Source organism: Phymastichus coffea, unplaced genomic scaffold (assembly GCF_024137745.1).
Source record: "Phymastichus coffea isolate CEN01 unplaced genomic scaffold, Cenicafe_Pcof_1.1 PCOF00045, whole genome shotgun sequence".
Classification (NCBI taxonomy): Eukaryota; Metazoa; Arthropoda; class Insecta; order Hymenoptera; family Eulophidae; genus Phymastichus; species Phymastichus coffea.
The window spans coordinates 2,071,176-2,093,398 of NW_026706856.1; the positions used below are offsets into that span (position 1 = coordinate 2,071,176).

A 22,223-nucleotide genomic window follows, 5' to 3' on the forward strand; every position below is an offset into this window, starting at 1 on the left:
ATTCCAGTCGCCTACTCCGCTCCAGTTGTCAAGGCCGCGTACGCTGCCCCCATCGCTCACACCACCTATGCTGCCGCCCCAGTAGCCGCTGCTCCCGTTGCATATACGGCACCGTTTGACCATGCCGTCCATATCGCCTATTCTTCAGCTGGCGCTGTCTCTCGTGTTTCTTATTCTAATCCTGTGGGTATCAACTATGAATGGTAGAAGATAATCAATCATTAGAACTGTAATTTTATCGATAGCTTCTTTTCTTTATCAATCCGTTATTTATTAATGAATAGTAATGCGATCGATCACTTTAAAATGTGACTATCAATTATTTCATTTGGGTAAATCCACGGAATCTTTAATTTTTTATTACTTAAGGTTTAGTCGCAGAAAAATTTTCATTCGTGACTATAAAATATATAAACCTTTATTCTAACTGTATAAGTAGCCAACTAAATCATATTTGTAGGTTAAAATATTATTTAGATATTCGTTTTGCTTCCATATTTTTTTAAGGGAGATTCGATACGTTATGAAAACTTAGTACAATGTTCTTTTCATTAAGAGCTTTGAAGTCTTTACAATTATATTATGTGCCTATACAAATATCTTTCAAAATACGCCCTGAAACTAGTGTTACTCCGTTTTCGATTGCGAACTTATTTTTTACATTTTTGCTTATAACTTTTTGAGGGATGTAAAAATTATAATTTTGATTTGATATTCGAATACCTTGTTTGAAAACAAACAAAACTGCGTCTCCAATATTAATGTGCCATTCAAAAAGGCTAAGCTGTAAGTCGAAATGTTTGAAAATATTTCGCGTAACTTTTTTTAAAAATTCATGTTTTTTCGTAGGCATAGCTTCAGTTTTGAATTTAACTCACTCAAAATCTTGTATGTAATTAATAAAGCGTCATTCTAGAAGTATATTACCAAAATTCTTACTTTAGGATTTCTAAACTTCTTACTCTACGAAGCTTTTAATAATAAAAAAAATGTGAGTTTTTGATGAAGTATAGAATATATTATTTAGATCGCGTATTTTTAACACGTTATCCATAGAAAAATATATTTATAGTCGAATGAAGTATATTGGGAAATGAAAAGGTAACGTAAAAGAGGAGAATGAAAAAATGAGTACCATGTATAATCTTAATTAATTGATAACTAATATTTACTTTTCAATAATTTATTAATTATAATTACATTTCGATTTTTTATTTCTTTCAATTCAATTTGAATACTTTTTCTTCAACGACGCTGTTGATTCGAGTTCTAATTATACTTGAAGTTTCACTTTCAAGATTACATATCATTTGTTGTATTTTCCCAGCTGCTCGGCGGATGACCCGCGACTTGATATTATACTCACACATATAGGAGAATCTAAGATTAAATTGACTTGGAACTTGAGCAAAATATCTTTTATTGTAACGTGATTTGTCATTTAAATGCTTATTTTCAAACATAATTTTGCACAAATCATAAATTCGCGTTTTTCTATTTCGATCGATGATTGTAATGAAATCTATTTCACGAAGGCAATTTAATAAAATAGTTACAATTACTAATTAATCTGGACCCAAACGTTGCGACTACGATTGCTATTTGAAAGAAAGCAAAGATTATTCTCGAAAAAAGATAGGTAGGTGATTGATAAGAATAATCAATAGTAAAAATATGAAAGGTGCGATTACGGTCACACGAGTACACGAACATGTGCTGTCCGTATACCAATATCTATCGCTCAATTAGTTTATGAAAACACAAGCTTTTAGTATCAACAAGAGAACAACGGTAATCCTAATTATTACATTAACGACTTGGACATGTATGGTAAGTTATAAGTACTGCTTCGAAATCTTGAAAAAGTGTCTGCTAATATCGAGTAATCGGTGCTAGTAAGCACTTGGTATTGAGAAAATCGAGTCAAGCCTGTGCCTCAAGACCCAAGCAAGCTTGGACTAACTATCAAAGCCAACAATAGATTCTTCGAACGTAATGAAGAATAAAGTTGTTATTAGATTTCCAAACTTAGAAAGTGTTGTTAGTCAAAATAATCTATTTATTTCATAGTTTATTAATAGTGTTTATTTCATAAATTTTGCCGACGATTCGGTGACGTTGTCTACTACCATCTTCAAAGCTACCAGTGAACAAACTTGAAAAGACTTCAAATAAATGATCTACACATGTGTAACTATTATTATTTCTTTATCATTCCTTGGATTTGTAATGCAGTGCAATGTGTATAGCAAAACTTTGATCGATGACAGAGTAATTACATGAAAGCTTCTTTTAAATAACGCATTTTGTTAAATTTTATTATAATATATTTCAATGTGATTATAGAAATTGCTGGTGGATAGATTTTGACATATTGTTTAAATAAAGTAAAAACTTTTCTTTTTTGTATTTGCTTCGAGTTTATACAATCTGTCTAATGTATCAATATAATAAGTAAATGCTATTATTCTATGAAATATATACGCGAAATTCAGAAGAATATTTCAGTAATTATTCTGTCTTATTTGTTTTAGAATATAACAAATAGATTGTGTATTCATTAGTTTATGTTTTTTGAGTCTGCATGATGGTTGTCCTGAAAAGTTTACCGATAAATTTATTTAGGTGGTTTTAAAGTCCAGTGTTATATTTTGTGTAAAACTTTTTAATTTCTTCTTTAACTGCTATTGGAACCTGTATGTCATTTCGGATGATTCCGTTTAGAAAGAACCATAAGGCCCGAACGATGTTGCATAGGACTTTAAATTGAAACTTTCCAGGATTTCAATGTTCGAGTTTGAAGCAGCATCCTATATGAATGCCACAAGTCTAAACTGGTTTAATTACAGGTTTATATAACAGTAATTTGTTTCCAATGAGCAGTGATTTTCCTCTAATCAGCCAGTACATTTTCTTTTATTTTAGTTCTAACTGTTTACATTTTGTGAATTTATGTTCTTTCCATGTAAGCCTCCGATCTAAGTGTATACTTAAATATTTTACACGGTTGCTATGAAGATCAATATATTAATCTTTAAGTCAAATAGGTGAGCAGGTGTCGAAGTGTCAACGTCGTATGTATTGACTTGTTTCCATTGTCTATAATTTTCCATGAGTTAAATTGAAATTACATAATTACTAAGGTAATTTTCTACTGATTCAGATGTTGTATCATCTGCGTATGTTGCAGTCATGATATTAGAAGACTTTGGTAGATCCGAAGTGAAAAAAACAGCAAAAGCTAAATATGAAAAATTATTTTTTATAAATTCCACTTTAAAACATAGTCGGAAGCGGTACTATATTTTATTACGTTTTAATAAATAACTATGTATCGAACTTAGTTTTAAATATTGTTGATATAAATAGTACAATAATTGATACGAATGTCCTGTTTTATTTATTATTTTTATTCAATGCTTGATAAAGGTAATGAAAGTTTTAAAATAAACATGATCTAAGATAAGTGTTACACAATAAAGTCTGAGATATAATAATCATATGGTAAAAAATGTTTTTGTTTTAATTTTAATTTCAGCAAATTATGTGGTAGTATTAACTTATATGTATGCTTTTTTCCGGTTTTTTACTACTCTTGCAACGTCAACGTGACTAACAAGATAACATACGTCCAGAAATGCATTTTGTATAACTCGATGCTGTTATTGTAGAATTTTACATATAAAAGTAAACTTATATTCATTTTTTATTATTTAATCTTCCATACCATCCTCTGTAAGACATTTCAAAGTCAACGCCTTGGAAGTACCTGCGTAAAGATTTAATCAAGGGCGTTCCAAGTGAAATGACCGTAGAAACATTCTTGGTGAAAGGTCTTCAATTTCCGAAAGGTACAAGGTTGCGATATTTTTTTAAGCTTTTTAGTCAGGAAATTAAAAATCATTGAAAAGATGAAGCAAAAGCAAAAAATTATATTAATCAAAAGAAATCGATAGATACAAGCTCAGAAAAACAATCAATGAATTTATGAGGACACTTATATGAAAAGATTTATCGTCAAATTTCAACAATATAGACGACTGTTTATGTGCTAAAGATTCGCTGATTTTGCGCCAGCATTGCTTATTCCTTCATCACAACCACCCCAAAGCTAGGTGCTAGATAAAGACAGATGCTAATTTTTTAATAATTTATAGATTACTTTCTTGGGCTGTTATTTGCTAATTTTTGTATTAAGGAAATTCTGCAATTGCAGCAATTATAACAAAGTTAATAAATATTTTTAAAGAACTAATTTGTTAATAAAATTAGGAAAAAACATTTTTTTAATATGAACATCAGTAACGCCAAGAAAAGTACACATGTACAACAAATGAAAAATAGCGTTAATACATACTCGTTTGTGCATATAATTTACATTGAAGGAATTATTTAATGCGCTACTCCGATTTTAACTGTATTTTTTAACAGAAGACTCGTTTTTGTATTATCAGAGCCAATGGCAGAGAGACATGCAAATGAAAATTATGCAGGAAATAAGTGAGAAGATCGATTATATAGAATTAATCAGCCTCGAAATCATACAACGAGCTAAGCATGAATTGACATTACAGTAAAAACACAACAATAGTCTAGTTATGTCTCAATCTGACAAAATGACACTTTCTCTATGAATCGGCTGTCTATGGCGTTACATATATCGGAAAAGTAGGTAATCTCTTTCTCTTTTGTGAATATCGAGTCAAGGCTCGGCTCTACTGGGCGGAGCCTTTCGTATAAAAGTGTTCGACGGTCAAGACGAAAGCACAGTTGTCTAGACTTGACTCAATTCGAGAAGACCAACAAACTGCCATGTTCGCCAAGGTAATGTATAGTGGACAGATTTTTGACCCTCCAGATTTCTGTTTTCCATAAATAAATCTAGCTAATTAGAGTGGAAGTTTCGCAACTCTATGACTTTATTACTAAAATCTTGCCGTTGAAATGGACAGAATAAAAGCGAAATGGAGCGTATAATTAATTTTCCAGTGATATGAAACAGTGCCAAGAGATTGAGAATTTGACCGACATACGACATGAAAAGAAGCTGAAATTTAGCCATTTACGCGTGCGAATATTACAGATCGCCGTTCTTGCCTGCGTGCTCGCCGTCGCCAATGCGGGTGCGATCGGCGTGCCAGCTTTGGCCAGCTACGCCGCGGCACCGGCAGTGGAAGCCTACGCGGCACCAGCTCACTCGAGCTACGTCTACTCGGCTCCGATCGCCCAGGCCGCATACGCTGCCGCCCCAATTGCCCAGCCGGCATACGCTACCGCCCCAGTGGCTCATGCTCCCGTTGCCTACTCGGCGCCAGTCACCCACACCGCACCTGCAGTCGCTTACTCGCCAGCCGCCGCTGTCTCGCATGTGACCTATAGCAGTCCGCTCATTGGCTATGGCTGGTAAACTTTAGTCATCCCCTCACGCTGTAAACTTTCTTGAGATTTTAATGCGCTTGTGTAATTAATTAAATAAAATTTTACTATTTTCAATAACCATGCGGTGTATTGTTTTGTTGATAATCCCTCACAATCAGTGCTGAATGCAGGAGCAGTGCTGAAGTTCGTCCATTTAATAAAATGTATAGATTCGACCTAACATTATTACGATAATCGATCAAATGATCAGTGATGAAGTGAACCGAGTATACAACATAGTTAAGAGTGTTTAGAGAGTAACATTGACGAACGTAACGTGTTACGACTCTTAAAGTTCAATAACATATTATCTATGTTAACTTAGCGTTGTAGTATCAGATTTAAACTTTTTGGAAAAACTGCAGAGCAATCAATTCGTGACCAACATTATTTAGACGAACTAGACCTTATTGCACTTTTTGATATTTCTATGCTTTTGATAATAAATAATCTACCATTGGACGATAAATTAAATAATTTAAGCGTATTTGAAAGCCTTGTATGTTGCAAATTTAATAGCAGCTACGAACAAACACATTCCAATACTAACAGTTCTGAAATGGAAACAACATCAAATAAGTATAACAATCGTAATTGAATAACAAGCTCTTCATAATATCATTCTCTTATTCGTAGAATTTATTTTATTAAGAAGGGTATACTAAAAATTCACTGTCGAAAATGTGTGGGTGCTTTTTCGTATAATTAAAAGTAATCAAAGTCATTTTAAAGCCAACATCTTCTCGATATTTGTAAATTGTTAGTTAGGGTGATACCAATAAAATATTTTGCAGGTTCATGCTTTTTAGAAAAAGGAGGATTGACTTTATGAATAAATACACAATGTCTAATTTCATTGAAACTTTGTTTATCCCTGTTTATAATTCAAACATGGCCGTTTACAGCAATGTAAATGCTCTTATACATGCCGTAATCACACAAATGATACTGATGATCTACTGACAAACTCATACAAATGCACACAGTTTACATAGCTAATTACAATACAATGAAGTAATACTGCCATTAATGAGACGTAAATTTGCAACTATTGACCGTTCCATCAATGATTTTTTGAAACACACAACAGAATTCAAAAGTATTAAGAAAGGTCGGTATATGGCAGCGAGTGCCTTGGCTAAGTTACCGACTGCTTTCTCGCAGTAGATAATAACCCAGTTAAAGTACGACCGAAGTGTGGAGTTTACCCACCAACAGTGTAGCTGTCGGCCAAAGATCGGCGAAAGGTCCGATGATAAGTTCAGGCTCGATTATTCGATTTTATCCTCAAACTACGTGTTACCCTGCAAGAGTGAGGTATTTTTTGACAATTCGCTCCTTATTAGCAAAGACAGTCGTTCCAATGCCTGGAAAAATAAAATATAGAATAGAATTTTGAATAGAATTGAGAATAACGAATGAGAATCGCTATATAGAAGCGCCGAAGCAGGAGAAGAGTACCTACCAAATTCATTTCTTTGTAGGAAGCTTTAGCGAAACTCGCTCTGATGGCGTTACAGGGTTTCAAGGGGTCGGCCATGAAAGCAGCCCCTGGAGCCACGAGGACACCATGAGTGACACCTCGCTGCATTACCATTTTCCAAGTGTCCGGGATACCGGGGACTCTGATCCACAAGAAGAAGCCGGCACTTGGCACCGAAAACTCTGCGATTCCTGCAAATTCAGCGCACAGCAATCACGCGACTGGTCCAACTTGCTTGAAAGTCAGGATGAAAGGAAAGCGCGACGGAAGTTGGTAAAAAAAAGCAGCTTGTATTACACACCTTGCAAATGCTGCTGCGCGAGTTTGACCATGAGATCGCGTCGCTCCTTGTAGAAACTCCTTATACCGCGGAAGTGCTCCATCATTTTGTCGAAGCCCCATATTTTCAAGAGTTTGTAGAGTATAACCTACGAGCGAGAGCAAGCCATTGTTCATTTTCGAGGAACAGGGAGGAGCGTCTTTCTCGGCAACTCGCTCGTACAGACTAGCAGGCTACGTCGCAGGTATGCAATAATCGCGTTTTTCACTTGCAGCCGCGTATCGTCGTGCACGCGATAGGGATAAACTTGGCTTTTCGCCGTTACGTCACTGCCTCGTTTCACACGAGCCAACGTACAGATAATCAGGTTTTTTGCTGCCGCGAGAGGCTCGTACTACAGCCATTTCACTCGGCTGAACAACACCAGTATCATTAATTAATGATCGAGCTTTCGCGACTTCGCGGCTGAGGGAACGCCGCGCGCGATAAGGAACGCGTGCTCTGACACGCGTCGTCAATTATGCATCGGAGATATTGAGCTTTTTTTCCGGCCGCCTTCTCGCCGGATAAGTAATTCGACGTTAAAATAAGTGCCGAGCACTGGCTTGCGAAAGAAACAATAGTTTATTCGACATAGTTCACTCGGATTCAAAGGCAAACGCACGCCGACGGCGCCGAGATCTTCGGCTGATGCGGTGATCTCCCACTGAGCAAGAGTCGCGCTGTAATGTGTCACACGCTGATAATGCGCCGATCAAGTTGGCCAAGAGTGTGGGATTTTTCCTCGGCGTCGTTCTAAACACGCACTCCTAGATTTACCGGTCGACGCCTCGAACGGCGTTTTCACGGCGTTTTCACGGCGTTTTCGCGTTATTGCGATTGCTCTTTGCGAAAACCACTCGAATGAGAGTCCGCATTATTAACAATAGATCATTAATTTTATAGCGCGTATCGATGCGCGCGAGGGGACAGGGTTATCGATAAACAAGTCTTGTAAAAATATTTTTAAGTGTCAATCAAACGAGGCGATAAACGCGACGATTAAGCGCAAGCGGGAGCTCGCAACAAAGGAGCTCGCGAGGAGACGATAGATCGGCGGTGTCCGCGTTGGTAGTCGCGAGCCTGTACGGGCGGCCACGGGCGGCCACGAGCGGCACCACTCACCTGCGACAGGGTCGGCGCGTGCAGGTGGCTGCTCTGCATGTGAAGCTCCACGCTCGCGACCAGCGGCGCCGCCGCCGTGATCACGCCGACGCGGAGGCCGCTGCTCAGCACCTTGGAGAACGAGTCGAGTCGAATGACCCGACCTTCCGTGTCCAGCGACAGGAACGATCGCGGCGCTTCCTGCAATTTTCAAGCGACGCGCTGCAGTTTGCTGCTGGCAGGCAACTCGATCTCGGTTGCCTAAGAAAGATACTCACGTCGGTGTAGTACATGAAGTGGTAGGGATCGTCGTCGAGAATGAGGAAATCGTACTCGCAGGCTATCCTGTAGATCTCCTTCCTCCTCTCGAGCGGCATGACCGTGCCGGTGGGATTGGCGCCGGTCGGGTTCAGGTACATGATCCTCGGCATCTTCAGACCCGAGGCCTCGCGCTCCCGGAGACGCTGGCGCAGGCAAGCCGGCTTCACCCCGTTGTCGTCCTGCTCGATCGAGATCAGTTCCGCCTGGTGCGGCGCGATCTGCGTCGGCAATATGCAACGCGTTTTCACTAATCGGCCTGCCGAACGACGCGTGCCGCGCGCTCTAAAACTGTGCTCACCACAACGCTCACGCCAGGGTAGTAGGGGTCTTGAACGAGAATCGGATCGCCAGGCCCGATGATAGCTTCGAGCGCCTTGCTCAGTCCATCCTGACCACCCGCCACAATGGCTACTTCGCGGGTCTCCCACTGGGGTGGCGTGTGCGCCTTTCTTTGGAACTCCCTGATTGCCTGCGGATAGCAATGCGTTTTTCTTCTTTCAACTGTCTCGAGCTCGCGTCGAGCCGCTGTACACCGAAAAATCCAAGGACTCACCTGCAGCAGGGGCGGATAGCCCTGGCTGGGGATGTACTGAAGCGCGGCGGCGAGCTCGTCGCCTTCCAACACAAAGTCCGAACCGTCGATCAACTTGACCGAGATCTCGCAGAACGGAAAGGTTTGCTCGTTGGGCATACCTTCCGCCAGCGAGATGACGTTGTTCGGTGCCGAGTAGGCGATCTTCGCTGGAAAAATCAAGTGGTGTTTACACCCAGTTTGTGCAACGTCTCGGCAAAGCGCGCGACTGCATCGTTGCGTTTTCAAGCCAATGAGCATTGGGAATCGTCGTCTGCACAAAGGGTATCTCGCATTACCGTCAGTTTCGAATCTACTCACTCAGTTCCCTCGTTGCGGCGGATCTCCGCTTTTTCGAAACTTCGGTTTTAAAGGCCGAGTAGTCCATCTTAAACTTGTTTGTGTTCATTCGATGCATGGCTCCGTAGGTCTTCTGTCGAGGTAACTCCAAAGTTATCGAACTGGTTCTCCTTCTGTATTCTCGCACCGAAACTTTCGAGTAGCAAAGAATAGCCGAGCGTGTAATTACTGAAGCGCAACTGTGGAATAAGCTGTCGCGAAGTTTTCTATCGACCGACTCGGAAAAAAACAAGCGAGTCCAGCGAGAAGGAAAGAGGGAGAAGAGTTGTCAGCGGTAAGCTTGCTAGCGTGCGTACTGGTCGTGAGCCGGTCGCGCGCCAGCTTTTATATTTACCGATACCATTCGATTGCGTCAGATGATATTAACCCTTCAAATTCATGGAGCGCTCCGCCAATTCTTCGTCGTGCGCTTTCGCCGAAGTTATTCCCTACTTTTTTCACTCTCACTTTTCGCCTAATTCTACGGACTCTACAATTTTTATTTTGCACTAGTCTTGGAATATTATTTTTCTAGAAACTTCATGTACTCAAATAAGAACATTGAATTTGAATAAACGCGTGAGGTACGCCAAGATTTATTCGTTTGAGATAACGGACGCAAACTGGTGCTAATTAGCCGCTATTGTTCAACGAATTTCTACAAAAACTGCTCTAATTTTTATCTAAGAACCAATTAACGAAGGCATTCGTGTCGTCGTAATTGTTCGGTTCAGTGACTGCGCAAAAATCAGCGGGAACTAAATAATCGACGTACGTAATGCATTTTTCCAATGAAATTTTTCAATAGTCTTTCTCAATAAGCGATGCGTTAAAAAATTTGATGACGTTGTAACTGTGATAATAGTTCTTCGAAGTATTGCTGTGTTATTTTTCAATTTTATTCTATGCTTCACGCAATTCTGTCAAGTATTCGGTAAAAATAATAAAAATAGCCAATGCCATTTCCAGAGTTGACGTTTGCCGTCGAGTGCTAGGTTTTTAGAGACGACATTGAAGCACCTGTGAGAGAAGCTGATGAAACGATAGGAATATCAGTAAATACAAATCATCGTTGAATAATCAAGAAACAGCTCGGCTGAGGAAATTCACGAATTGTGAAAGTTCGATAAAGTAGCCACTGCTGCGTCGGTGACCGACAAACAAACGAAAAGCGATTAAAACAATGCACATGTGTGCGCGCCAAACAGGCTGGACAGGGAAAGGCGCAAGGTGAATGTTGTGATGCTCGCGTTGACGGATAACGCGGCGGCTGTGCGAAAAGGTAAACATACAATTTCGTCATGCGCGTGTCGAAAAACCCGACGAAAAACACGACTAGCCGATGATGTAACGGATCGTTCTTATTTCAGCGACGAACGTATACAACGGATGACGAAAATCTCGCTCTCTCTCTCTCTCTCTCTCTCGCATGTGCGCATGTGCTTTTTAATCGATGCGCGCGAGTGGGATCGGCCGGCTCGTGCCGCGATCGGCCTCGGCACGTGCGCGCGCGACGCCGCGACGCCGCGACGCCGCGACTCGCTAACTCGCCAAGCCATTTCGGAGCCGGACCGACTGATGCAACTCGAAGCCGATGTTGAACCGCCGCTTGTTCCACGCACATCGCTGCTGTTATGTATATCACACGTGGAACGCGTCTTACCGGTTTCGAAGCCGAACACCACGCGAAGTCGTACATCTCATCTCTCCTTTCAATTGTGCCATCGCGACGCACTTATAATTAGATTTCCAATCTGCCGGAAGCATTTTCCGCGCCATTTTATCAAGCATTTCCAAAGTAAACCGAGGTCGCTGTTTTCAAGTGCGTTGTAGTGAATTTTAATTGAACTATCTGCATTATTATGTCACTGATTCGATATCTTGGATTTCTTCTCTGCATCAATCGATATTCCCTGCCTTTCCGCGTGAGAAAAGCACATAGTACTAAAAAATAAAAGAAAGTCGCGAAGACATCCCTTGTTTTCCACTGCAATTCTTTCGTGGAACATTTACAACAATCACTTCAGCATGTTTTTTATAAAAAATAATAATGTTTTTCGGTCTTTTCAAAAGCAAGTGTATTTTCTGGTTTCTGTAGATGTTGCAAGGTCTAATAATATCTGCATTCGTTTCTGGACGAATCGAAACCGATGCGTAAAAATCAGCGAAGCCGTAAAAAACATATCTGTGACATCGATCAAAACAATGAATATGGAAACATCGAACTGATAAAGAAATTCTGGAAATAATAGGAATGATCGTCCGATATATACATCAACATATCGTGTATTATTTTCGTTCGGCAGCCTGTCTATTGCGATGTGATACCACGCTGACGTCAGTGATAGCAGTAGTCGTGGATATGATACGTAGATATTTATCTCGCTGATGAAGATTAATGCAGTAAGGGTGCAGGTAACCTTCGAGTTGTTGACATTGATTCGATACCGGCTAGTTGGCATTGTATCACTGCCAAATTGATCAAGCGGCCTGCCATTGAACATCTTTATCAATGCGCGATTGTGCACCGTATGCCCGATTACATTTTTCAATGATAACGAAGCTGAAATGAGTGATATTCTAATTCATCAAGTTTTAGATAAGTCATGGGGTGATTCACAGGATGCGCGCAACGAATTCGTAAATAACACAACGCCCCGAGGAAACGGCACGAGCTGAAAACACACGGGCAACTGTCAAACATTCGATATCTCTATCAATATTTCACCGAAAGTCATAATACCGTGTGGATTACTCATGACTTCGAGTTGACAAACATGTGCGCGTAATTTTACAATTTATCGAACCACACGATGAGGCCTATTATCGGACCAATAGCGCTTCGTCCAAATCGATAAAACGAGGGCGTGTAAGGAAAAAAACCCGCTACTCATGCACGTGTCGCGAATTAGGAATGCGCGCACCGGGCTACAAGCGGTTTACGGAAATCTTCGAGAATGCGAGAATTGATAATGCGACCGATTTCCACATCTGGCAAACAATCGGTCGCCGAACTTCTTTTTACAATATTCCATTTGCTGTTATTTCGCTCGGCAATGGCTCTTTAGGATAAGTCATATATTTTCACCGAGGCACCTTACCTTACTCGCACTTCGAATCGCCACTAAGCTCATCGACGCATCGATGCCAGTGTGCTGGCCCGTGTACCAATTTATTTCAACAACTGTTAAAACTTGTTGTTCAGAGTCACTTTGACAGATTGGAATATCGCGAGTTGCAACATTTCGTACACGATTTCCCCAGCAATGTGACTGATGATTAAAAATACGGCGATTCAAGTTCAATAAAGCAAGCGCGAGGCAAAGGTTAATACCAGTTTCTGGACAACGAAATTAAATAAAAGTAACGTTCAAATGGATTTCATCACATATACAGGTGTGTACTGGTTGTTGCAATAAGTTACAAATTTGCCAATTATTTCTTGAAAATTTATTATTTCAAAATAACATAAGTTTTACTGTTTTACTCCGATTAGTATTTTATTGTCCTACAAGCCTCGCACACATTTTCTTTTAAACTTCAAGACTACGTGTCGTGAAATTGGAATTTATATACCTTAAACTGTTACGAAAAAATGTGGGAATAATGATTTTTAGGGCAAAAAGGTGAAAAAGACAACGCCGGAATATCTGTATTTAATACCTTATTAGGTTTGACAAATCAAATATTAATCACTACTTGGTGGTCTATCAAATACTATTCTCTCATTTTTTTTAAATTTGAAAATATCATTTTTTTACACTTTATGTAATATTCGATAACGTCTAATCAGTGTACTTCATTGTGTATGCACTTTGCAAAAATTACCTTTTATTTAATAAGATTGAATAAGCCTGACTAATTAACTTTGAAGTCTCGTGTTTTAAATATTTTTAGCATGCCAAAATTTTTTGTATAGATTTACTGGAAAAATTATGTAATAAAGCTTCTTTTGAACGAAATTAGTTTAAAGAGAGTAAAAGCATGCTACAAGCTCTGTTTCCCTGTTTATTACGAGCTCTTGAAAAATACAATTCGACGATTTTGCAATTGCTGAATCACATTTTTGTCGAATCAATTTTTAGTTTTAGACTACAACTGTAACCACTTTCTTCTTTGATTCAAATTCTAACCAAGTCCAAAATAAGCTGAGCACTTTTGATCCAATAGCCTTTCTTCACGTAAACCAGTTAAAATTATAAACCATAAGAATTACAGAAAATGGTTAAAAACTTGTATGAAAGGGGGTAAAAACCCCACTAAAATAGTTTTTATAAAACGTAAGAAGATATCTATTACCCCAGTACCCCAGCACTCACAAAGGTTTACAAGTCAGATCTTCCAAAAATAAATAAGAAAATAGTGCTGAAAAAGCATCTTTTATATAAAATCTTTTTAAAACAGGTAGACTTCGCGATTACCTTTATGTTTGGCAAGAGATACAATTGACGAATACACGTGAAATTGTTCTATGGGATGAGGAAAACACGAAGAGCCTCGAAAAAGTGATTAAAGTTGCTGAAAAAATGTAAAAGAGCAAAGAGAGTAATGAGGTAAGAGAGCGCGTAATTAAAAGGAACTCGAGAGAAGGAGCGAGAGTGAGATAGGCACAAAAGGGCCGTTAAGCGCAAATTGAAAACAAGAACCACGTGACGCACGCTAGACGAAAGAGAGAGAGAGAGAGAGCGGACAGACGGACGGATAAACGGCAAAGGGGAAGGAAGGGAGGGCGGTGCAAAGATGCCGGAAGGGCGAGAAAGCGGCAAAAAGTATATACCCGTTTACCTTTCCACTCTTTCGAGCTTGCGCCGCGAGACGGAGAAACGTACTTAACGAACGGAGAAGTTCATTAAAAGCGAAACGACGTTAGCCAACCTAAAATTACGTAGCTCGGCCGAGTCCAGCTGCCGCCGCTGCCGCTGCTGCTGTTACTACTGCCAGCTGCTTCTTTTGCCTTCACACCTATCATCGTCCTCATCTAAGAAGCTTTAACTTTTGCTCCTTCCCCTACACAGTCATTCCGCGCAACTTCCTTTCTCTCGTTTGCTACACGCTGCTACTTTTCCAACTTGTCGCGCTCTTTCGGCTCATTATCGTAATCCGCTGCAACGCAGGCTCATAGGAAAATCCACGAGACAATCGCGAAGAGAGAAAACGCGGCAATTCTAACTCGTTTTCAATTTCCCCTCGTTCGACTGCGTAACCCTCTTATGCCGTATAATGCTGCTCGCGAGCTATAGCATCTATTCGTCGATAAACCCTTCCACAGGCAGCTTTCTCCTTGACTTTTTGCCTTGAGCTTGGGCATAGTCGCGCCTTCGCCGCCGCCGCCGCCGCCGCCGCCGCCGCCGCCGCCGCCGCCGTCGTCGCAGCGCGCGTCGATAGGAAATAGATCTTTGGCAAATTGGAAAGAAAAAACGAGAGAGAGAAACGCGCCGAGGCCATCTCCTCTCGGGAGATTGTCTTCGCGCGCAAGTTGTCCCTAATAGAAACCCACTCAGCGGAGCTATGAATCGACTACCTGATTATTCTGAAATTTCATTAGCCGCTAGCTCTGGGCGAGGAGCGATGAAAGTCACGGCGAACTCGGCAAGTCAATGGTGTATTAATAGCCGGTTATTGGCTCTATGCGCGGTTACGCCTTAAATAGCACACTGGATTCCTGGATTCGGCCTTCTTTTCCTCTCTTTCTGGAAGAAGGCGCCGAGCCAACTCCCTCGGAAGCCGGGGACGCCGGAACGCGCCTGTTATCTTGCTGATTTTACACGGGAAATCGAGGCTTGTGGAAATCGACGCCTTCGCATTTTCTCTCTCATTATCAGTTTGACTTTGCTCTCGACTAGCTCGCCAGTTTCTTCCGACGTAACGCAATGACGCTCGCAAGGGGACTACCGACGATCTAGTCTTTCTTTTTTCAAAGCTCTCTTTGTAAATACAGATTGGTACCGCTGATTCAAAGCAATAAAAACTCGTGTTTTTCGGTCTTTTTCGAGCCAGCGGCTTATCGCCCCGATTGGCCAGTCGCCGCTCGGAGGAACAAGCCGTCGCTACGGCACATACGTGCAGTGCACGAGTTATTTCGTCAGTGAGTCCGCCGAGCACGCGTTCGGGGCACGCTTGCGCAAAAATGGCATGACCCTCTGCCGTGCTTATCGCGCTCGTCTCTCGCTGGGCTTTCTCGAAAGAGTCTCGTGGAAAGCTGGGACTCCTCTCTCGAATATTCGGCGAAAGTTTCCGCGGCGATCGGGGAGCGCCAGCAGCGATACTGCCGACGTAATCGCGCGAGCGTTCTTTCGGCTGCCCGTGTTTTTCGTCGAGCGCGCGTTTGTACAGCTGTGAGCGAGAGAGCTGGAGCGATTCCGACGGAGCGCGACGGAGAAACGTTCACGTTAGAGTTATCAGGCGCGATGTCGAAAGCGCACATGCAAACAACTGCCATTCATAGCGTCAACGGACCGTGGCGCTCCCCTTCGCGCATGTCAGTCAGCCGCAGCCCACGGCGCATCCTCTCGAAAATCTGCACAAAGCAAAGAACGCGAGCGCGCGCGCGCGCGCCTCTCCGGGCTAATGCACTCTGCCAACCCTTTTTCGCTCCGACGCGGCGAGCCGGCAAAACTGCGCGACAAAAGTGCGCGACCATTAACAGGTTTGCGGGCACAATGCCACAAGGGAAAGAGGAGAGCGAGAGGAAGGAAGATTAGCCGAGGGCGAGGACAATGATACACAAGAAAGGCGTGAAAATTCAGGTGGCCGTCTCGCGCGCCCGGACAATCCGCGTCTTGCTCGGCGCCTAATTGGCTGCGGGCCACATGCTGCGCCCGTTTCACCGGGGCGTCAAAGTACCCGCTGCTCTCCTCTCCTTTTTTTATCCCCCGGGCCGGGCTTTCAGCGCGCCGGCCAATCGCGCGCCAGCCTCGATGGCTGCGAAAGCCGAGCTCGCTCGTTCTTCCAGATTGAATTCGATTCGCCGGCGAGCGGCTTGCACCGCTGCGGTCGAGCCCACCGCCGAAATCGGCGCTCGGCGCGTGAGAGCGCCTCCGTCCTGTCCGCGGCTTTTCGCTTTTCGCGGGGACGTCTCCTCGGCGCCGGCGGCCTGCCAACCGAAATGCGTGCGTGCGTGTCTCTTGTCGGCGGGCGCCCCCTTTGCGACGCCCTTGCCCTCAAAAAACCGAGCGTCGAATTTACCCTCAAATTTACCGGAATGAGATTTATTGGAATGCACTCGAAGCCCGAAGCCGCGAGTCGCCCACGAACGCGATCCGTCATTCTGAAAGCGCGTAACTGAGCAGAATAAGTGGTTCGAGCGAGCGGAAAGCGGTTGTCTCTCTTTGCCGGGCACCAATTCCCTCGTTTCCTCGAGTGCGAGGCGGAGACGCAGGAGAACGCTCGCGAGCTGCGAGGCGCGTGCGAGCGTGCGACCGGGCGCGCATCTGTTCTCGTAGGCGACGGTAGCGTGTCACTCGAGTCCTCGATCCGATCTTTTATGTATCTACTTGTACACAGCGAGCATTCAGAAAGCAGAGTTCAACAATATTTGCTTTCTGCAGGCCTTATCCCTCGAGATGTGTAAACACAACTTTACGCGCTCGCGTCCTCTCATTCACGAGGCTCGCCTTTTGTTCGAGCAGCTCCTTTTTGTCGCCGCTCGTGTCAATGGGCGGCGATCCGAGAAAGAGAGGAGGCTTGTTAGCTTGGAAAAACGCTTGCTACTGTGCATTGTAATTCGATGATGCCTTGAATAGGGAAAACTGCTTTCGGAATTTTTCGAGCGAGGATACTTTTTTCTTCTGCTTCTTCGTCTTCTTCTTTGCGAAGGAAAGTTTGCTGACGATAACGTTTTTCATTGCTCGAAATATTTTTCACAAAACTGTTTGCTCGCTATGACAATAAAAAAGGCCGATATCGCTGCTTGTTTCGTTATCGCAGCAACGATTCGCTGAAAACGGTGATATGGTTAACTGTTTAACCATCGAGCATGCGGCTCGTTAATTACGGATAATCCGAGCAAACAAGCGAGCGAAGCTACGACTGGCAGCGAAGCTCCAGCGGCGATGGCGGGGACGGCATCCGATAAAAATGTTCGAAAGGCGAAATGAGCGGCGCGGAAATGAGTGGATGAGTGTTAGCGGGGTGGGAAAATGCATTTAGCCGTTACGCGCGCCGAAGCTTTTCCAACTTCACAGCTTGGCTAACGCAATTACGTCGAAGGCTCGATAATTGCTGATAATTCGGTAGAACCTCGTTAAGACGCTTCATCAAGACGAAGGAGCTGGCGAAATGCTTTCATTGAATTATTTCTCGATTTGGATAAACGCCGATGTCGACCTTACGCCTCCGCGGGCCGCGCCATCTTAGAAGCTTCACTTGTACGAGAGACATTTCTCAAGAGAGGTCAATCAAGGCTCTTAATGGAATAACCTACTTTTTGTTCTTGTTCGCTCTTCTGTGTATTGGGACAGTAATGACCGCGATGCCGACATAGGAGCAGCTGGTAGATCGCTGGTAGCTAGCTGCTCGTCGCAACGTCAGCCGACAGCCGTAAAAATGTGTCGATGCGTATCTGCTGGGGAGCGCTCGCAGTGCAGAAAGAGTGCGCGATTATCGCTCGCGCGAGCATTGTGATTCGGTCAAAAGATCACGGACGGCGCCTTATCCGCGCACGCGAGACCGAGCAAACAAGAGCTGCGGAGGTTGGAAAATGTAGAGCTCGCCCAGGCGAGAGGGAGGGGCCTTGCGAGCGCTGGACCCCTCGCGGACCGACGAATGTCAAGTGAAAAACGAACGGGTCGCCGGGCGTCGTTTGGCGCTTTCGGGCGACGGCGAGGAGCAGCGCAGGCGAGGAGCAGCGCGGGCGAGGCAAATGCGCCTCGAGAGCGTCAGATTGGCGCCCGACAACAAAGTAATAACCGAGCGAGCGAGAGTGGAGTTGATGTTTGGGGCGAGCCGAGCCCCCGGTCTTATTCTCCGGGCGGCTAATTAGATTTCGGCGCGTTCTCGCAAGTTAGCCGTAAGACGAGGGAACAACAGATAAGGTCCAATTACGGGTAATTGCGTAAAGACGTCAGCTCGGCTAAGAGGATTGGCGCGGGGCGCGTGCGCGACGAGCATCTATTGTACTCCGCCGACCAATCCTGTCCGACAACCATTGTCGACCGGCCCACCCCCCTCGAAGACGCGCGGCCACGACGCCTTTGCCATTTCGGGCCTGGGCATCGCGGCAGCCCCTCGCTTCGTCGCCCAACGAGACGACGCTCGTTTTCGATTAGCGAAAATCAACGTCCCCGACGTACGTTTACGAAGAGACCAATATCGTTCTCGAACTCAGTGCTATTCCACGGCAGTCGATCGCGCAGACCCGAAAACTCAACGCTTTCGCGATAATGACTCGACCCGGCGGCCGCGGGAGCCCGTTCGCGAGGACGAGAATTTTCGGGAACGAGCGCCGCGGCTCGGTCGATTGAATTAGTTCTGACTGCGGTGAAAATTGAAAAATCCCTTAAAGCGAGGCAGTTTTTCGCCGGCAGTGGGGTGTCGGTGGGGCGGGGGTGTCGAGCGACCGTGCGGGGGTGGAAAAAATAAAACGCCACGGCCAGAAAGAAGTTTTGCGCGCGCGGCGAAAACTCGTTTAGCGGAGATGAAAGGTCGACTAACGACTTATTTTCGATAAGGAAAAGTTAAGGCTTCTTTTCGTGCGCCGCCACGAGTCCTTTTTTTTCTCGCAACGCGAGATGCGGCGAAAACAATTTTCGCTGATTTACTCACGGTTTACGCAAATTCCCGTTTGACGTCGAGGGCGAATACCGTCATTTCTTGTTTTCATTCTGACTTTGAAACGTCTATATTTCAGCCGACGACTTTGGCGTGGCGATCGCGCGCTCGAACAGATTTGGAAAGCTTAATCATTTGGCGCGATATAAATAGAGAGCTGGCGATAGTGGAGAGCGACGCGCCGCCGTGGCGCACGAGTGCAGCGAGCGCGGGTCTGAAAGATCGGACGCGATTGGCGAGCATAATTGAGCTTGGACAAGCTTGGAGGAAAAAAGGGCGCTCGTCGGACGACCACCCGGGAAAGGAAAAAAAGCGAACGATAGCGCGGGCAGGCTTTGGGAATCTCGTCCGAGGCGTAAAATCAATGAAAAGTCAATCGCTGCCGCCGGGCCGTCCGTCTGCCTATCGTCTCTCCCGTTTCACAATATTTATTCGCCCTCGGTGCCTCTCGCGTCTAATGGCCGAAAGAGCGATTGTTCGAGAAAGAGGGTCGCAGTCGCCGACGTTTCCGATTATTGGATTTGCCGTGGGTTCACTCCAAAAGAGTCTACACACGCCCTGGTCATTTGGCTTGACTTCATAAGTCATTAGAATCAAACCCCCTCGGCGCTCGGCGCTCGGCGCTCCGCTACATACGGCTCTCGGCCCTGCCGCTTAACCAAATTACATCAATCCCATTTCGCGTCGTTTTCACGTGTACACGCAGAGCGCTACATGCTGGCTGCAACTGTTGTTGCGCGCTCGTTTTGCGGCACGACCTACGTGCTGCGGGGGTGCCCGCGCCAAAGGACTTTTAACGGGGTTTTAATTATATGTGCGCTCATAGGATGCTTGCGGCTAGAGGATCGGATTTTCAACAGTCGTCTGCCGAGATTGGCTTTTCTAAATCAACCTTTCCAAGTCGCAACTGTTTTTTATGCTTCCGTCAAGTAATACCTCTCTCGCTATTTTTAAATCTAGTGGGGAGCGACTTTTCTCATTTGTCTTGTGCGCACCTCACAGTATTTCCCATCGAAAAACAAATTTTTCTACAGAGTAATTCATATCTACGGAAGAGGAAATTCATCTGTTTCGGAAAAAGTCTAATCACTTTAGGTTTCGTATACATACTTTTCCACATTTTTTCTAATAAAGTAATTAAACTTAATGACTTTTTTGCGTTAAACACTTTCGTCACTTGACTGTGAAAGTAATTAAGCTACACGTAAAATAAAATCCATGTGAAACTTTCATTAACGTACCAATTATGCAAGACTGTCATTATTGGCTTTTTGTCGGATAATAAAATGCAAGTTCTAAATTAAAATGGGATCTTCTTTCCTATAAATTTTTATAGTTCAATTATATATACATTTTACATACGTTTGTTTCTTTATAAACATGTTGTCATGAATAAGACAACTTTTCATACATATAATCAACTAAATACGGCATGTGTTTAGAAATGTTCAATTGTACAAAACATGTAAGATAAGGTTTATATATTAATATTATATTATGATTTTTTCTTTGGTCAACTTCTCATAGTAATCATTTTGTTTAATGAAAATTTAAATGCGTTAACATTTTTTTAATTTACGAAGAACGTAAAATTTAATGAATATATTATTTTATAGAAAAAACTTCATAAAGTCAAACGCAACTGAATAAGAATTTTTTTTACTATGCAATTTTGAATTACACTGAGCTCAAGTATAAGTTAATAATAATTGAGGTAAATAAACATTGATGATATAATTTAGATAGAAAAAAAAAACAGTAAGACCTAAATTGATTTTTATGAAAATGATGTTTTTACACGATAATACATACATTTTTTAAACATAAAGAAAGGTTTTTTCCTAGTTTATAAATTTTCTTATGGTTTTCTTTATGGCAAACGTATACAAAAAGTATTTGCAATGGTTAATTTAATTATATTTTTAAATTAAATTTGTGAAAACCACTTTCTTTAACATTCCAGCTAAACATAAAGAAATTTAAAATGCAAAATCGATTTTAAATTCATTCACAGGTACCAAAGTAATATACGTTTATCGATGATAATTTGAAAATAGAATAACCTAAAATAACAATAGATTTTACGGAATAATATTTTATAACGCAATATAAAAGACGTCAAACGATACATATGTTATCATACAAAGCAAACATAATCCTTTCAATGTAAAGATTATACAAGTAAGTCAAACTCGAGAGAGAACTTATGTCAGTCACTTTCACTTTGGTACTTCCCACTCTGCATCGCCACGCGTTAGACTGTCGACCGCTACAGCGCAAAATGTGTAACTTAGCTTGCGCTCACTAGGTGGCTAAGGAGAAACAGCGTCTTCTAGAAAAGTAGCGAGGTAAAGAGGTCATATACTGGACGGTAAGCAGCTCGAACTTAAGATCATACTTCACAGGATCATTTCTGTAGTATATCTTCACAGACTTTCTACCCAAAGTAGGAGTCGATGCAACCACGATGAGGAGACGTAGCTCTCCTTCCTGAGCGTGAGAACGGCTTGAGATTTCGGCTTTGCTGAAATTTCAGTCCATCGATGATCGTTCACCTTCTGTTCTCTGAATGGAAGGCATGGAAGGGTGAGCTGTCTGAGTGGCTTGTATTTTATTTAATTAATCCAAAAATAAAATTTACGTTTAACCGACAGTTATTAAAAATTTTCACTTTTTAATAATAAGTAGTGTATGTTAATGGCTTGAATAAAGGAAATACATTTTTGTATGAAAAAACCTATTTGATTCTAGAGCAGTAGAAAATAATTGTCGCTTTGTTTAACTCTACAAGTACAATGTCAATAATTATTTTGATAATTTTCATTAGTTAATGTACTTTTTTCATTTGAATTTTTACTTCTGATATTTAAAAATAATATTTAAAAAATAATTTATTATTG

The 22,223-nt window shown here is 42.6% G+C and overlaps 2 protein-coding genes and 1 non-coding gene across 3 annotated transcripts; 2 read left to right on the plus strand and 1 right to left on the minus strand.

The window, feature by feature from the left end:
- Positions 1-4,812: 4,812 nt before the first annotated feature.
- LOC131664771 (pupal cuticle protein C1B-like) lies at positions 4,813-5,407 on the plus strand. The gene is made up of 2 exons (XM_058936125.1): positions 4,813-4,824; positions 5,084-5,407. Exons 1-2 carry the CDS (start codon positions 4,813-4,815, stop codon positions 5,405-5,407), a joined length of 336 nt encoding a protein of 111 aa, XP_058792108.1.
- An 837-nt stretch (positions 5,408-6,244) lies between these two features.
- Positions 6,245-9,859, minus strand: LOC131664747 (kynurenine/alpha-aminoadipate aminotransferase, mitochondrial-like). Its single transcript, XM_058936076.1, has 8 exons — positions 9,538-9,859; positions 9,199-9,386; positions 8,944-9,114; positions 8,603-8,863; positions 8,346-8,525; positions 7,203-7,329; positions 6,884-7,092; positions 6,245-6,785 (listed from the first exon to the last, which is right to left on the minus strand). The coding sequence occupies exons 1-8, from the start codon at positions 9,632-9,634 to the stop codon at positions 6,711-6,713; spliced, it is 1,308 nt and encodes a 435-aa protein (XP_058792059.1). The 5' UTR covers positions 9,635-9,859; the 3' UTR covers positions 6,245-6,710.
- Positions 9,860-21,711: 11,852 nt separating this feature from the next.
- Positions 21,712-21,927, plus strand: LOC131664824 (small nucleolar RNA U3). Its single transcript, XR_009301974.1, has one exon. It is a non-coding gene; the product is annotated as a small nucleolar RNA U3 (small nucleolar RNA).
- Positions 21,928-22,223: the final 296 nt, after the last annotated feature.

Coding starts and splice junctions, on each gene's coding strand:
- LOC131664747 (XM_058936076.1), bottom strand. CDS start 9,634: ATGCATCGAATGAACACAAACAAGTTTAAGATGGACTACTCGGCCTTT. Junction 8,864..8,943: donor ACCCTGGCGTGAGCGTTGTG/GTGAGCACAGTT, acceptor TTGCCGACGCAG/ATCGCGCCGCACCAGGCGGA. Junction 7,093..7,202: donor CGCGCAGCAGCATTTGCAAG/GTGTGTAATACA, acceptor CTGAATTTGCAG/GAATCGCAGAGTTTTCGGTG.